At 43.4% G+C, this 18,852-nt stretch overlaps 1 protein-coding gene across 4 annotated transcripts in view; it reads right to left on the reverse strand.

Annotated features, from left to right (window-relative positions):
* The window catches only part of TPO (thyroid peroxidase), a 127,364-nt gene that overhangs the window by 71,762 nt on the left and 36,750 nt on the right, over window positions 1-18,852 (reverse strand). For all 4 annotated transcript variants that reach the window (XM_063594672.1, XM_063594675.1, XM_063594674.1 and 1 more), the window contains 2 exons: window positions 18,310-18,439; window positions 15,846-16,052 (listed from right to left, as the gene is read on the reverse strand). In XM_063594672.1, coding sequence (XP_063450742.1) covers window positions 15,846-16,052; window positions 18,310-18,439 — 337 coding nt within the window. The remainder of the gene's footprint in view (window positions 1-15,845; window positions 16,053-18,309; window positions 18,440-18,852) is intronic.

Genomic DNA, 18,852 nt, shown 5'->3' on the forward strand with positions numbered 1-18,852 from the left:
CGACTTCGAGCAAAGGAGATTCCTGAACCAAAACTGAGCCTAGAAGCCATCAACGCATAAGTAGACCTGGCCTTATAAAATATGAAAGTGCTTCATGCTGACAGTTCTGTATTGATGGGGCTGGAGAAAAACATTTGTAAGAAAAGTGAGAGATAGAGAGTTAACATCTAGAGTGGAAAGGAGCAATTAAAATCAATTAACAGTCAAATAGTAGAAAAATGGACAAAGGCTATGAACAGATCATTTGTTGAACAAATACAAATTGCCAAAAAAAGATAAATAAAGGACAACTTTAAAATTCACTAACATTCAGGGAAAGCAACTAATGTAACAACGAAATCTCTCTCTCTCTTTTTTTTTTTTGCCACCAAACAAGCAGAAAAAAATGAGAAAAAAACAATTAAGCCTGTTGCTAGTGTGGATGGCGAATGTGGGTAAGGGGTACACTCAGTCGTTGCTGTGAGGGTCACAGAATTTTTAGACAGTAGTACCAGCACAGCAGTGCTAAAGCTGCCTTCCAACCTGGCAGTGTCACTTCTGGTGATCCACGCTGTGGCAGAGGCTGCAACACAGAAGGGCACACCCATGGCTGTGACCCGGAGTGTGGAACAGTCCAGCCGTAAGCAGGGATGGCTTGGCACTCCACTGGGGGGATTTCCAGGACGCATCACTACTGAGTGAGAATCCAAGATACAGAACGTGTACTCAGCATAGTCTTGTTTTTATTAACAACATTCAAGAGAATATGCTTGTGCATGACTTCTTTAGGTGTAGCCAAGTGAGCATTCATATCATGGAAAGGGCACACTGTGACCACTCATATCGTGGGAAGAGCACACTATGAGCACTCAGATCATCAGAAGGACACACCATGAGCATTTGGATCAATGGAAGGACATAGCATGAGTATTTGGATCACAGAAAGGACACACCATGAGCACTCAGATCATGTGAAGGGCACTCTATAAGCATTCAGAACACAGGAGGGGCACACCATGAGCATTCAGGTCATGGAAAGGGCATGCCATGAGCATTTGGATCACAGGAAGAGCACTCTATGAGCGTTCAGATCACAGGAAGTGCATGCTGTGAGCATTTGCATCATGGGAAGGGCATGATATCAGCACTCAGATCACAGGAAGAACATACTATGAGCACTCAAAGAATGGGATGGGTATGCTATGAACATTCAGATCATGGGAAGGGCATGTGCTATGAACTTTCAGATCATGGGAAGGGCACACCATGAGCATCAGGATCATGGGAAGGGCAGACCATGAGCATCAGGATCATGGGAAGGGCATGCCATGAGTGCTGAGATCATAGCAAGGGCATGCTGATTAAAACGGGGTGCCCAGTGAATCCCTTTGAGCCCACTATGCTGTCTACACCAGCTTCTTACTATTCTAGTTTCATTTATCATGCCCCCTTTCCCCTACACACACTTCAAATATCAACATTTGGGAGTCAAGTGATTGGTTTGGGGGCAGGGGCATGAGTGGAGAACATGGGAGTGAGCAGGAGGAGAGTCTAGCAAATGAGGGAGGGAGAGGAAGAGCCACATATCGGGAGAGTCAGGCACAGTTTAAGTTTTAAATTTATGTGAAATTACACTTACATGTGGGTGCTCAAGTTTAATGTAAGAAATTCTTATTTGAATTAAAACCTATTTTGAATTAACATCAATGTAAGGACCATGTATCAAAATTTGTGGGGGGGGGTCATAGGAAAATACATAGTCTTAACTACACTTGTCAAAAAGCACGACACAGTGAACATAACTCAACTCGCTTTTAGCATAAGAGGGTGAGAAATGTGAAGTAGATGAAAAAGCGTAATAGGAAGGTAATAGAAAATAAAGAACAGGAAAGACTTATGGGCTCTAATAGACTAACTGCACCCAGAACTGAGCCCATAACCAAAGATCTGCCACCCCAGAGGTTATCAGGTCCAGAGTCACAAATAAGCTCTACCACTTATTCAAAACAAAAAGCCCAAATTTGATTTTAGACAAGGTAATCCTGAGCGTAGTAAAAGAATGGGCAACCCCTGACCACTGTCAGATGCTGGTGTGTTTGTAACACCCAAATAGGTGCAGCATCGGAAAAGAGCACTGTAGCACAACTCTGCTTATGAAGAGAGAGGCAACATTTCAGATAAAATATTAGCAAATTCAATCCAAGAATAAATGAAAACCTGCATCACCGTCATGCAGGCCATGTAAATATGGCACTGCGTTGGAAATCTACCAGTGTAGCTCACACAATAATAAAGTGAAGTGGAAGCCCTGTGGCCTCCTCCGCCGATGCTGGGAAGGCATTGAGTAAAGCTGGAACCCACAAGCCTCATTAAAATTCTTGGGAAATTACAAATAAGATTTTCAAATTTCTAACTGAAGTTGTCTAGCAGAAATTCCTAGTAGACACAGTATGTGAGGAAAAACATCAGAATCATGCCCTTTATCTAGGAACAGAGCCAGATGCTGCTCTCACCATGGCTTTTTTAAATGTTACTCACTAAAGCAGTATTTTATCTACATAAAATAGAGTCATAATAAAACAAAGTTGTATATCAAGCCCAGTTTTTAATATGTTTAAAATAAAATATAGAAAAATATATTTATATATATATTATTATATATACCAGATAAGAAGGCCTGCTCAGTAAGATAACCATTTAGATGTCATAGAGAAGAAAAAAAATTGACTAAAATCGACCTAAATTTATGAATAATGGCACCGTAAACCAAATGAAAAGCCAAGCAATCATATAGAGTGAAGGACCAAGGCTCACTCCTTGTCCACCTTTTTCGCCTTTGAAACCTGTTTGCAGCAAAGATCTAACAAAGCTCACGTCCAAGGTTATTTGGATCTAAGTATTCCGGGCAGCTATTCTCACTTTGGCTCAAGTAAACTCTTTAAAATGTATTTTGTGCCTCAGCTTCTTGCTTTAGGTCAACAAAAGAGACACAGATACAGGTTTTAAAGCCAATAATGTAAAATTCAAGATTTTCTTCTTTACCGCATTGGAAAATAATAGGAATTATGTAAGATTAATTGTTGCTGAGAAATAATCAATTAGAAAATACAATTCGCCATCTCATTGCTGCAGAGAAATTTGGGAGTACCTATTAAAATTCCAACATGAGGAGGATTTTTTGTGACGGATCATGGCGGACAAGAGGCAGGACTAGATTTCAGCTCTCACTTGGACAAACAGAGCAGTGTGTGGAGGTTCACATCGTGAACTTTTGCTCCAGAATGACAGCAGGAATACATTAGGAAAGCCAAGAGAACCTGCAGACCCTCTGAAGGAAGCGGATGGCTCCTGCAGGACTCGGGAGACACCCCAAATACTGTGAGTGCCCAAACTGAGGAAGTGGGAGAGATCGTCCACCCTGAACATGCACCCCCACTGCGGAACCTGAAGGTCTAGATTACGGGAGAAGATTCTGACTTTACCCGGAGCTGAGTCCATTTAGAGAGCCGAGTGGAATAAAAGAGTAGAGGAAGCAGCCGGAAAAGCCCTGTGGGCTCTCTGGGTCCCCTAGGAAGCCATTTCCACCTTGCCTCACAGGGGTCCTTCAGGAGGGCTGCCAGAGGCATCTGTGAAAGGCCACAGGGAGAAGGAAACCGCCAGCTGAACTTTGTAACAATTTGAACTTGGTGGCTAGATCCAGAAGAGAGATAACAATAACTACACCTTAGCTCTCAGGAAGCCACATCCCTAGGAAACAGGGAGAGTACTAATCACGTCCAGGGAACACCCCGTGGGGCGAAAGAATCTGAACAACAGGCTTGAGCCCTAGACCTTCCCTCTGACAGAGACTACCCAAATGAAAAGGAACCAGAAAACCAACTCTGGTAATATAACAAAATAAGGCTCTTTAACACCCCCTAAAATCACACTAGCTCACTGGCAATGGATCCAAACCAAGGAGAAATCCCTGATTTACCTGAAAAAGAATTCAGAAGGTTAATTATTAAGCTAATCAGGAAGGCACCAGAGAAAGGCAAAGCCCAATGTAAGGAAATCAGAAAAATGATACAAGAAGTGAAGGGAGAAATATTCAAGGAAATAGATATCACAAATAAAAAACAATCAAAACTTCAGGAAACATTGGACACACTCAGAGAAATTCAAAATGTACTGGAAGATCTCAGCAATAGAATCAAACAAGCAAAAGAAAGAACTTCAGAGCTCAAAGACAAGGTCTTCAGATTAACCCAATCCAACAAAGACAAAGAAAAAAGAATAAGAAAATATGAAGATAGCCTCCAAGATGTCTGGGATTATGTCTAATGACAAAACCTAGGAATGATTAGCATTCCTGAGGAAAAAGAGAAATCTAAAAGTTTGGAAAGTTTATTTTGGGGAATAATCGAGGAAAACCTCCCTGGCCTTGCTGGAGACCTAGACACCAAATACAAGAGGCTCAAAGAACACCTGGAGAATTCATTGCTAAAAGATCATTGCCCAGGCACATTGTCGTCAGGTTACCTAAAGTTAAGATGAAGAAAAGAATCTTAAGAGCTGTGAAACAAAAACACCAGGTAACCTATAAAGTAAAAACCTATCAGATTAACAGCAGATTTCTCAGCAGAAACCCTACAAGCTAGAAGGGATTGGGACCCATCTTCAGCCTCCTCAGACAAAACAATTATCCACCAAAAATGTGGTATCCAGCAAAGCTAAGCTTCATAAATGAAGGAAAGATAACAATCTTTCTCAGACAAACAAATGATGAGAAAATTCACCCCTACCAAGGCAGCACTACAAGAACTGCTAAAAGGAGCTCTAAATCTTGAAACAAATCCTGGAAACACATCAAAACACAACCTCTTTAAAGCATAAATCTCACAGGACCTATACAACAAAAATACAGTGAAAAAAACCAGCAAAATCACAAAAACCCAAGGTGTACAGGCAACAAATAGCACAATGAATGGAATGATACCTCACATCTCAGTACTAACATTGAATGTAAATGGTCTAAATGCTCCACTTAAAAGATACAGAATTGCAGAATGGATAAGAATTCACCAACCATCTGCTGCCTTCAAGAGACACGTCTAACACATAAGGACTCACATAAACTTAAGGTAAAGGGGTAGAAAAAGGCATTCCATGCAAATGGACACCAAAAGCGAGCAGTGTAGCTGTTCTTATATCAGACAAAATAAACTTTAAAGCAACAGTGGTTAAAAAAGACAAAGAGGGTCATTATATAATGATAAAAGGCCTTGTCCAACAGGAAAATATCACAATCGTAAATAAATATGCACCTAACACTGGAGTTCCCAAATTTATAAAACAATTACTAACAGAACTGAGAAATGAGATAGACAGCAACACAGTAATAGTGGGGGACTACAACACTCCACTGACAGCACTAGACAGGTCATCAAGACCGAAAGTCAACAAAGAAACTGTGGATTTAAACTATACCCTGGAACAAATGGACTTAACAGGTATTTACAGAACATTCTACCCAACAACAGCAGAATACACATTCTATTCAACAGCACATGGAGCTTTCTCCGAGATAGACCATATGATAGGTCTCAAAATAAGCCTTAATAAATTAAAGAAAATTGAAATTATATCAAGCACTCTCTCAGACCACAGTGAAATAAAACTGGAAATCAACTCCAAAAGGAACCTTCAAAATCATGCAAATACATGGAAATTAAATAATCTGCTCCTGAATGACACTGGGTCAAAAATGAAATCAAGATGGAAATTTAAAAATTCTTTGGGGCCAGGCACAGTGGCTCATGCCTGTAATCCCAGCGCTTTGGGAGGCTGAGGCTGGTGGATCACCTGAGACCAGGAGTTCAAGACCAGTCTGGCCAACATGGTGAAACCCAATCTCTACTAAAAATACAAAAGATTAGCTGGGCATGGTGGTGGATGCCTATAATCCCAGCTACTAGGGATCCTGAGGGAGGAGAATCACTTGAACCCGGGAGGCGGAGGTTGCAATCAGCCGAGATTGTGCCACTGCACTCCAGCCTGGGCAACAAGAGCGAAACTCCATCTCAAAAAAAAAAAAAAATTCTTTGAACTGAACGACAATAATGACACAACCTATCGAAACCTCTAGGATACAGCAAAGGCAGTGCTAAGAGGAAAGTTCATAGCCCTAAATGCCTACATCAAAAATCTGAAAAAGCACAAACTGACAATCTAAGGTTACACCTTAAGGAATTAGAGAAACAAGAACAAACCAAACCCAAACCCAGCAGAAGAAAGGAAATAACCAAGATCAGAGCAGAACTAAATGAAATTACAACAACAACCACAAAAATACAAAAGATAAATGAAACAAAAGCCTGGTTCTTTGAAAAGATAAATAAAATTGATAGACCATTAGCAAGGTTAACCAAGAAAAGAAGAGAAAATCCAAATAAGCTCAATTAGAAGCAAAATGGGAGATATTACAACTGACACCACTGAAATACAAAAGATCATTCATGGCTACTATGAACAGCTTTATGCACATCAACTGGGAAACCTAGAGATGGATAAATTCCTGGAAAGATATAACCCTCCTAGCTTAAGTCAGGAAGAATTAGACACCCTGAACAATAACAAGCAGTAAGATTGAAATGGTAATACAAAAATTACCAACAAAAAAAGTCAAGGACCAGACAGATTCACAGAAGAATTCTGCCAGACATTCAAAGAAGAATTGTTACCAATCCTATTGACACTACTCCACAAGACAGAGAAACAGGCAACCCTTCCTAAATCATTCTGTGAGGCCAGTATCACCCTAATAGTAAAACCAGAAGAGGACATAACCAAAAAAGAAAACTACGGACCAATATCCCTGATGAACATAGATGCTAAAATCCTTAACAAAATACTAGCTAACCAAATCCAATGCATATCAAAAAGATAATCCACCATGATCAGGGATGCAGGGATGGCTTAACATACACAAGTCAATAAATGTGATACACCATGTAAACAGAATCAAAAGCAGAAATCACATGATCATCTTGATAGATGCATAAAAAGCATTCAAAAAGATCCAGCATCCCTTTATGATTAAAACTCAGCAAAATTGGCATACAAGGGAAATAGCTCAATGTATTAAAAGCCATCTATGACAAACCCACAGCCAACATAATTCTGAATGGGGAAAAGTTGAAAGCATTCCTTCTGAGAACAGGAACAAGACAAGGATGCCTACTCTCACCACTCCTCTTCAACACAGTACTCGAAATCCTAGCCAGAGCAATCAGACAAAAGAAATAAAGGGCATCCAAATCGGCGAAGAGGAAGTCAAACTGTTGCTGTTTGCTAATGATATGATTGTTTACCTAGAAAACCCTAAAGACTCCTCCAGAAAGCTCCTAGAACTGATCAAAGAATTCAGAAAAATTTCTGGATACAAAATTAATGTACACAGTACATAATTTACTGTGTAAATTAATGTACACAGTAGCTCTTCTATACACCAACAGCAACCAAGCTGAGAATCAAATCAAGAACTCAACCCCTTCTACAATAGCTGAAAAAAATAAAATACTTAGAAATATACCTTACCAAGGAGATGAAAGACCTCTACAAGGAAAACTACAAAACACTGCTGAAAAAAACCACAGACAACACAAACAAATGGGACACAACCCATGCACATGGATGGGTAGAGTCAATATTGTGAAAACAACCATACTGCTGAAAGCAATCTACAAATTCAACACAATTCCCATCAAAATACCACCAGCATTCTTCATCAAATTAGAAAACAAAATCCTACAATTCGTATGGAACCAAAAAAGAGCCTGCATAGCCAAAGCAAGACTAAGCAGAAAGAACAAATCTGGAGGCATCACATTACCTGATTTCAAACTATACTATAAGGCCATAGTCACCAAAACAGCATAGTACTGGTACAAAAATAAGCACATAGACCAATGGAATAGAATAGAGAACCCAGAAATAAACCCAAATACTTACAGCCAATTGATCTTCGACAATGCAAACAAAAACATAAAGTGGGCAAAGGACACCCTATTCAATAAATGATGCTGCGATAATTGGCAAGCCATGTGTAGGAGAATGAAACTAGATCCTCATCTCTCACCTTATACAAAAACAACTCAAGATGGATCAAGGACTTAAGTCTAAGACCTGAAACCATAAAAACTCTAGAAGATAACATTGGAAAAATTCTTCTTGCTATTGGCTCAGGCAAGGATTTAATGACCAAGAACACAAAAGCAAATTCAATAAAAACAAAGATAAATAGTTGGGACTTAATTAAACTAAAGAGCTTTTGCACAGCAAAAGGAACAGTCAGTAGAGTAAACAGACAACTCACAGAGTGGGAGAAAATCTTCACAATCCACACATCTGACAAAGGATTAATATCCAGAATCTACAACAAACTCAAACAAATCAGTAAGAAAAACCAAACAATCCCATCAAAAAGTGGGCTAAGGACATGAATAGAGAATTCTCAAAAGAAGATACACACATGGCCAACAAACATATGAAAAAATGCTCATCACTAATGATCAGGGAAATGCAAATCAAAACACAACACGATAGCACCTTACTCTGGCAAGAATGGCCATAATAAAAAAAAATCAACAAATAATAGATGTCGGTGTGGATATGGTGAAAAGGGAACAACACTTCTACCCTGCTGGTGGGAATGTAAATTAGTACAACCACTGTGGAAAAACACCGTGGAGATTCCTTAAAGAACTAAAAGTAGAACTACTATTTGATCCAGCGATCCCATTCCTGGGTATCTACCCAGAGGAAAAGAAGTCATTATACGAAAAATGCATTGGCACATCTGTGTTTATAGCCGCACAATTCACAATTGCCAAACTGTGGAAGCAACCCAAATGCCCATCAATCAATGAGTGGATAAAGAAACTGTGATTTTTTATATACGATGGAATACTACTCAGCCATAAAAAGGAGTGAATTAATGGCATTTGCAGCGACCTGGTTGAGATCAGAGACTATTATTCTAAGTGAAGTAACTCAGGAATTGAAAACCAAACATTTTATGTTCTCACTCATAAGTGAGACCTCAGCTATGGGGATGTAAAGGTGTAAGAATGACACAGTGGACTTTGTGGACTCAGGGGGAAAGGGTGGGAAGGGAGTGAGAGATAAAAGGCTACAAATTGTGTTCAGTGTATACTGCTTGGGTGATGGGTGCACCGAAATCTCACAAATCACCACCAAAGAACTTACTCATGTAACCAAACACCACCTGTTCTCAATAACTTATGGAAATAAAAAATTCCAACATGAACATAATTCATAACCCACTAACTCCACTTTTTAATACGTACCTAGAGATACACATTGGTGTGCATGAGGAGGCTTGCATAGCTTTGAGGTTTTCGATACATTCATAGCTACATATTTTCTGCAGTGGATGGGGGGTTTGCAGCGCCCAGTGGAACATCATCAGGCTGCCTGCACCCCCACTTAGCCGAGACCAGAAGGAGCAAGGTCATGAAGAAAAGCCCAGTCCTAAAATAGAGGATGCTGCGAAGCTCTCACAGCTCCCTGGGCTGAGTGATCAGTAGTCAGAGACTCAAAACACTTTAATTTATAGTCTCGTGTAGTTGCTGGAAACATGTTTCCCTTAGGAAAACTGAATAAACATAGATATGATAAATTGTGTGGATCATTTTCTGTTTTGCTTTGGGATTCAAAAGTCCCAACTTGCTCCAAGCTCACTAAGAACTTCCACCCTCCCACTCCACCGTAAATACTCAGAGACCAAACTGGATGCTTTGAGTGTAAAGGACATCAAACATTTAAAAGCACTGATTTATGATGTGTCATCTACTGGGTTTATGGAGCTACTCCTAGAGTATACCGTATATTTTTCATCTCACTGGAGTGACTGTTAGCTCAATCACTCAACTACTGAAGGCTGCCCTGGGGATGGACAGGATCTGAATAATTGACGGACACTCTTAACTGCAAGCCAGGAGGTTCATGCCTGACACCAAGAGCCCTGGAAAGTGCCCTGGAGACCCACCCTGGGGCCTCTCCCACGTTCTCACCCACGGGCACGCAGGTGTCCTCCCTGCCAGATGTGGTCTTGCCTTTTATTTTTAAAATTGTTTACAAATAATTTTGTTGTTATTTTTCTCTAAGTACAAAGATAATATATGCTCAATAATGAACATTTTGAAATAAGAAAAGTGACAAGTACAATATCATCTAAAATTTTACTAAGCTGGGCAACATTTCACCATTTCCATAATATCACTGTATAACATGATTGTCTAAAGTTGCTTGTGTTTCTCATGCTCATAGCCTGTGATCAACGTTTAAAGTTTTTCAGTATTTTGGTGATATAAACAATTGTGACAAACTAATATATTCACCCACTTTTAAGGGCAGTTTGGACATTGTCCCTAGGGAAGATTCTTGTGGTGGTGTGAATGGGCTTGATTTCATTTCATACCTTATGTCACATCGTGTCCCGAATGTATTCACCAGTTTACTTTTGCACAGCCATGTATGGATGCAAATCATTTCTCAATACCCTGAACAACACTAAATTAAAATTTCATAATTTCTTTCCAGTCTGTATGTTTAAAAACAGCATCTTGCTGTTCATTTATCTTTCATTGATATCTATGTGTGTGTGTGTGTGTGTTTGTTTACCTACACACACGTATTTGGGTTTTCTTGTAATTTTCTTATTCACATCGGGTGTTTATTCCATTGGGTGTTTATTTTTTTCTCATTGCTTTATAAGAGCTCTTTATAGAATGAAGATAACAATTCCTTGTGATTCCATATTTTCAAGTCGTCCCCTGAGGGTTTGCCTCTTGTCCGTGCCCTGGGTTTGTGTCCAGGGACCTTAGTGCAGAGCCCTGAGGTCTGGAGTCAGCTCCTCAGCTCCTGGGAACAAGCCCTGCAGGCTCCCTGCCTGAGATGGTCCAGCCCCTCCCCGCCTGCTGCCCACAGCGCCTGCCCCAGCCTCTCTGCCTTCAGGGTCCCACAAGCATGTGCTCTGTGTGGAAGGGAAGTGCTGTCAACCCCAGTCCTGCCCCACGAAAGACAGGCTGGCCCAGAAGAGCCAGAAGAGAAAGTTGAAATAGGGCAGAGAGACGGTACCTGGGGTGACCGGGCTCACTCTAACTGAGCCCTAAAAAGAAAGGAGGACACTGGAGAGTGACATGGCTGATGAGAGCACCCACCTTTCCCTTGAGATCCAGTAGGGAGCCCCGAAGGAGCCAGTGCCCGGACCCCCCGGAACCTCTGCGGGGGTCTCCATGGGCATCACAGTATCCTGCTCCTCGCCACGGCGCCCCCGTCCTTGTCCAATACACTCCTGAGTTACACAGGGTCCGCATGTCAGCAGAAGGATCCTGGAGCAGCTGTGTGCATGTGAGGTGTGTGCAGGTGTGTGTGTGGGTCTGTGTGTCATCAGCATGTATAGGTGCATGTGCCTGTGTGCACGTGTGTGTATGGGTGTGGGTGGGTGTGCATGTGTGTGCACAAGGGTGTACACACAGGTGTATAGGTGGTCATGGTCACCTGTGCCTGTGGGTGTGTGCATGCCTGTGGGTATATTTATGCCCGGTGGGGCAGGGGGCCCTGGGGCCCAACTCACTTTTGCTTTTCACTCCCACTCGGGTTCTTCTGAGAAGACTTTTCTTAGGACAAAAGGCCAATTCCTCCCCTGAGGCAGGTGGAAGTCCAGTTTCCCCAGGGCCAGCTTACCCAGGAGGCACCGTAGTCACAGTGCCTAGGGTCACAGGAGTAAGTGTGCTCACAAAATCTTTAATTTATTTTAAAATCAGAAGAAAATAATAAACATTTAGGCCAAAGAACGTTTTAACCTACATTAATATATTTATCTTTATACGAACGCAGCCATCCATATAACTTTGAGTATTGTGGGTGGAGGAAGGAGCCTCTGGGGGCAGGTGTGTGGGGCTCACCACAACCATCACGTGACCCTGGATATCAGCGGAACATGCCCAGGATGATGCCCTGGCCAGAGGCCCCTGACCTCCTGAAGGGCTGGGCTTTTCCTGGGGTCCTTGTCTGGCCTCAGTGCTACCCATGTCCTTCCCACCCAGATGGTGGCCCCCAACTGTCCCGCCTGTCTGGACAAACATAAATTACCCCAATAGCAGCTGCAGACTTGCAAGAACGATCCCTCCTTCTTCCAAGGCTGCTTTTCACCAGCTCTTTCTTGCCCAAACCAGCGAAACTCCAGGAGATCCCCAAAGGTGGAGCCCCCACGCACAGTGGTTCTCTCAGTGCAGCTCCAGGGGAGCCCAACCTCCACACAGAGTAGTTCTCTCAGTGCAGCTCCCTACCCAACGTGCTCCCTCCTTGCTGAGCTTCCCTAATCACCCCACATCCCTCTCAGACGTCTACGCTTCCAGCAACACAGCAATAACAATACGCGTTCATTGAATTCCTTCTCTGAGCCTGGTTTTGCAAATTCGATCTCATTTCATTCTAATTGCTACATTATTAGGTGGGAAATATACTCTTTTTATGGACAACAAACCTATATACATGCAGCTAATAAGTTACAAGGCAAACCTGGGAAATATACTCTTTTTACAGACAACAAACCTATATACACGCAGACAATAAGTTACAAGGCAGGCCTGGAACCCAAGACCTGATAGATAATAGGTGCCCATCTCCACTGCTTCTCCAGGCTGCATAACTCAGTCATTTTTTTGCACAGATTCTGCTGGGGAGCCACTTAGCTGGGAACGAGGGCCTCTGCTTGGCAGACTGTTCATTGCTGAAGATACAGGTACTTCTGCAAGATCTAACAGCTCTAATGTTAACAGATGAGAACTTTGGGGCCCTGAGTGGTGAAGAATAACACTAGGGCCAGGCACAGTGGCTCATACCTGTAATCCCAGCACTTTGGGATGCCAAGGTGGGCAGATCACTTGAGGTCAGGAGTTTGAGACCAGCCTGGCCAACACGATGAAACCCCATCTCTATTAAAAATAGAAAAATTAGCCAGGCATGGTGGCGCATGCCTGTAGTCCCAGCTACTCAGGATGCTGAGGCAGGAGAATCGCTTATATCCGGGAGGCGGAGGTTGCAGTGAGCTGAGATTGCGCCACTACACTCCAGCCTGGGCAAGACTCCAGCTCAAAAAAAAAAAAAAGAAAGAAAGAATCCCAGGTTAGAGGTACGTGCAGCAGGGGACACATGCAGGGGGCCGCCCTGGTGAGGGGGCTCTGCAGAGAAGAGCAAGGGGCCCCCTGTCTCCCAGGGTCTGAGCCCCAGCATGTGAGAGAGAGAGACCTCCTCCCAGGGACAGAGGCTGGACCTGGCTGAAATTCAGTTTCTATGATTGACACAGTCTTTATGGTGCTCCTTTTCCACCTTTCCCCCAATATTATTCCTTTTGGGATATTTTGTTTACATGTCTTGATTTTGCCCACTGGGACCTCCTCTGCAGATGCCCAGAATTTTGTAACTGCTGGTTTATGTAACTGTCCTGCCCACCTTCCAGGGACCAGCCTGTCTTCCTTTTCAGCCTGCCTAGCACACAGCACAGCATGGCACAGAATAACTGCCAGTGAAGTTTTATTGAATGAATGTTAGAGAGGACATGAGATCGAAACCATCTGTGCTCTTAAGTAGAAAATGTCCCTTGTTGGCTGAGCACGGTGGCTCACACCTGTAATCCCAGCACTTTGAGAGGCCAAGGCAGGCGGATCCCAAGGTCAGGAGTTCGAGACCAGCCTGGCCAACATGGTGAAACCCTGTCTCTACTAAAAATACAAAAATTAGCCAGGTGTGGTGGCACCTGCCTGTAGTCCCAGCTACTAGGGAGGCTGAGGCAGAAGTATTGCTTGAACCCGGGAGGCGGAGGTTGCAGTGAGCCGAGATTGCACCACTGCACTCCAGCCTGGGCGACTGGGTGAGACCCTGTCTTAAAAAAAAAAAAAGAAAATGTCCCTTGTTAACTTCAAGGCTGGTTTCCAGAGAGAAGTAAAATTAAAAATCTACCTATATTGTCTCTTTCTTTTCTGGTAAGAGTGAACATTTGTGCAATATTAATGGAGAGTAATTCTGCAATATTTATCAAAATTCCACAGGCACCTCCACCATGACTTAGCAATCTTACCCCTGGATCTATCAGGTGTGCACATGGGCACAAAGATTGAGGGCCAAGTGTGCTCTTTGCTTCATTATTTGTGACAGCATAAAAACAGCAATGAAGCAGAAGGCAACTCACGCTCATTAATAGGGAAAGTGGTTAGATAGATTATAATGCACACACAAATGGAATACTAAGTTGTAAACAATTACATTTCTGTTCACTTAATGTTAAGCAGACATGTATAAGAACTATTGCTAAGTGGTCCTTACCAGGCACTGAGCATGCACATGATGTGACACAGAGGATGAGAAAAAGTGCAGGTACACATGGGATAATAGGCTCTATTTACACACGTGCCCACAAACTAATATGCTATAAACACATGTGCCCACACAGTATCTTATATGCCATATACACACATGTCCACACACTATCTTATATGCCATATACACACATGTCCACAAACTGTCTTATATGCCATATACACATGTGCCCACAAACTGTCTTATATGCTATAAACACATGTGCCCACACAGCATGTTATATGCCATATACACACATGTCCACACACTATCTTATATGCCATATACACACATGTCCACAAACTGTCTTATATGCCATATACACATGTGCCCACAAACTGTCTTATATGCTATATACACACATGCCCGCATATTATCTTATATACTATATACACATGTGTCCACACACTGTCTTATATGCTATATACACACGTGCCCACACACTATCTTATATCCTATATACACATGTGCCCACACAGTATCTTATATGCCATATACATATGTGCCCACACACTATATTATATCCTATATACACACGTGTCCACACGCTATCTTATATGCCATATACACACGTGCCTGCACACTATCTTATGTGCCATAAACGCACGTGCCCACAATCTCATATGCCATATAAACACGTTCCCACACACTGTCTTATATGCCATATACACACGTGCCCACACACTATCTTATATGCCATATACACACGTGCCCACACACTATCTTATATGCCATATACACATGTGCCCACACACTATCTTATATGCCATATACACACGTGCCCACACACTATCTTATATGCCATATACACACGTGCCCACACACTATCTTATATGCCATATACACACGTGCCCACCCGAGATCATATATGCTAATACACATGCCCACACATAATCCTATATGCTATATACACGACCACACAATATCATACATGCTATATACACATGTGCCCACCTGCGATGTGCCAATACATGTGCCCACACATAATCCTATATGCTATATACTTGTGACCACACAGTATCATACATGCTATGTACACATCTGCCCACACACTATCATACATGCTATATATATGTGTGCCCACAGTATCATACATGCTATGTACACATCTGCCCACACACTATCATACATGCTATATATATGTGTACCCACAGTATCATACATGCTATGTACACATCTGCCCACACACGATCATACATGCTATATATATGTGTACCCACAGTATCATACATGCTATATATATGTGTACCCACACTATCATACATGCTATATATACGTGTACCCAGGGAATTTCCAGTGAGATGCACCAGATATTCACAACTGCTACCCCTGGGAATAGGACAAAGAAACAGACTTTCACATTTTGTTTTATACCATTCTGTTTGACGTTTTAAATAGCACTTAGTTTCATAACAAACATAGAAACGTTTTCTAAAACTTACTTGTATGGGAAAACATGGGTTTTGGTTCTCACAAGTCATCTGGCAGTCAGCCCCTCCCCCGAAGGCAGCTTTGCTGGTGCTCTGTGGTGTGAACGCGATGTCGTGGTCAATGTATTGTCCCCATGCCATCAGGAGGTCAGAATAGCGGTCATCATCTGTGACAACCTCATTTGAAACTTGAATGACATGTCTTGTCACCTCCCGGACCTGGGTAGGAAGAGACCATTGGTCAGGACATAGGAGGACCCCGTGGTAGCAGAAAGATGACCCTTTGGGATCATGCACTTCCTGGTGTGGTTCTTGTTCACAGAGCTCCAGGTGCCCCTAGGAGATCTGTGCCCTGGAGTTAGGGCAGGAGGAGCATAAGCTTTGAAGACAGATGCCCCTGGACTTGAATCCCTGCCTTGATTTGTGGTGGCTGGAGGGCCTGGCATTAACTTCCCTCAGCCCTCACTTCCTCATCTGTAAGTTAATATGGAAAGGTTGAGCTTTCAGTGTTGTTGTGGGGATTAAGTGAAGAGTCATTGACAAAACAGCCAGGCTTTAGGACAGTTGAGTTCATGACTCAGAGGGCAGAGCCTCCAGCCACAAGCGAGTACTCCTTGGCCTTGAAGCCTAAGGGAGTTGCTTGGCTGGATTTCCACGTGGGTTGGGAGGAGTGACTCCCCTTCCTTTCCATTCTCCACGCAGACATCTGTTGCTGTTATGTTTAACACCGTTCCGCCAGGGCATCTGGAGAGCAGACGACAAGCTTCCCTGTCTCACAGGCTAGGTCCAGATGGAGAGGAATTTTGTCCTGGATGGATCTTACCCTGAGCCTGCCCTACCTGATGTGGATGATTTATGTGGTGAGATTTGGATTGGATTTTGGGCCTAGAGTTGGTGCCGTCATGGGATGGGGTTTGGGGGAACCTTGGAATGGGGTGAGCATGTTAGGCATGTGGACTGGGTATGAATCTTTGAGGGTCAGTGGGTCATCTGTGGAGGCAGAAAAAAAATGCCTCTCGCACAACATCCATTCGCTAATCCTTGGAGCCTGCCGATGCGATTACATTAAGGGCCTTGAGATGGGAAGGTTGTCCTGGGTCTCCACGAGTGTCCAATCCAGTCACATGGATCCTTAAAGTTGGAGGCCCTCTCCTGACGGGAGGTGAAGATGTGACTCCAAACAAAGGCACAGAGACAGACAACATTGCTGGCTTCGAAGGAGGGGCCATGAGCCAGGGGATGCAGCCACCTCCAGAAGCTGGAATTGCCAGGAAAGGGATCTCCCCTGGAGCTCCCAGAAAGAACCAGCTCTGCAACACCTTGATTTGAGCCAAGTGAGACATCAGACACTGATTGTGAAACTGGAAGATCACATTTATGTTGTTTTCAGCCACTAAATTTGGAGCAATTTGTCACAGCTGGGTAGAAAACCAACACAATTTCATTTAAAGACACTGGAACTCTGATTTTTCTCAATAGTGAAATAATTCTGAGCAAATACGGGTTTAGAGATTCACAATCTCATAATACTGAGAGTTTAAAAAGCCTCGGGGGGGTTGAACTGGTCCACTGTTGAGCATAAGGTGGGTAAGACAGTGTTATCCCATTTTAGGGATTGTCCAACTGAGGCCAAGAAGGCAAGCGACTTGCAGGAAGCCAGTGGGAGCAGAGCGTGAGCCCAATTGCCTTGTCCCTGCTGCTGGGAGCACCGAGCCGTCTTCAGTGACACAGCCTCCAGCTCTACCCAGGGCTTCTCACGGCTTCTGGGAACACCGGGTCCTCTTACTAAAAGCCCGCCTAGGAAAATTGCCTAGGTAAAGTTGTTGGCTTTCGTAGGGGAACTCTGTGCTGGTGTATCTGTCCACAGCTGGTCTGAGTCAGACCTGAGTCCTACCACCTGCGCTCTTTGGGCTAAACAGAACATCCACTGATGTATTTCTAGATAATTTCATCACTGAACATGGCACAAGAGCAAACAGGCTGGCTTATTCATTGAAATGAGTAGTTAAATTACAAGCAAAATGACCCATTTTTTGACCAAATAGACCAGTAGATTCTACTAGGCTATGAGTGTTCAGCAAATAAATTCACCTCTGGGAGTAAAGCAGTCATCTTTACATCAACAAGTGGATTGCTGAACTCATAATCATCTTGGGATGTACCTAGCCCACATGATGGATAAAGGAATTGATCTGAAAACACTGAAGTGATTTTCAGGAACAGAAACGTTAGGGTTGAGAAAACTTAATTTAAATCTGCAGGGTTCCACTTACTAAGAGATTTCAATCTCCCTAAGCCTTGGCTCCTAAGCCATAGGGCAGAAACAGTGATTGCTACATCAAAGGGAGGCTGGGAGGATCTGAGGGAATTGCACGCAGCACCCAGCATGAGCAAGAACCCAGTAAAAGGCTATTTCCCTCCCTCAGCATCACAGGACCCAATCTTAGTCCAGGATAGTAGCGTTCTGAGTACCCACCGGGGGTAGTGGGAACCCGTTGTACAAGAAGCCGGGGTTCCAGCCTCGGGGCTGACTGAAGCCGTCCTCATAGACTGGAGGGAGCCATCGTGCCAGGGCCGTGTTGGAGGCGCCCCATCTGGGGTGGTCTCTGTGGAGGCAAATGCAAGGATGTGTTTGAGATGGGGGAGAAGAACACAGAAGCAGTGAGTTCCAGATATAAGGCACCATTCTCAGGGAGAATAAGTGGGGTCTCTCCAGAGGCCCAAGGGGCACAGCTCCCCAGGAGACCCGAAAGGCCTCCTGGAGGCCCAGGTCATGACTGGCTTCAAGGGAGCTCATTCCAGAGGCTTGGTTCCCACAGGCACCCTCTCCCGAGCTCAGCACATGCTGTCTGGGGTGGCTGCCTGCAGGGTTCCTTCCCACTCCCCTGTTTTCCGAAGGAGGGGCTCCCACCCTTCTAGAATGTACCAGGGGCAGTTCTCTGGAGGACAGAAACTTCTGGTACTCCAAACAAAGAGATCATTTGAAATCCTGTGGCATAAAACATCCTTTAATCAAAGC

This window comes from Pan paniscus, chromosome 12, assembly GCF_029289425.2.
Source record: "Pan paniscus chromosome 12, NHGRI_mPanPan1-v2.0_pri, whole genome shotgun sequence".
Taxonomy (NCBI): Eukaryota; Metazoa; Chordata; class Mammalia; order Primates; family Hominidae; genus Pan; species Pan paniscus.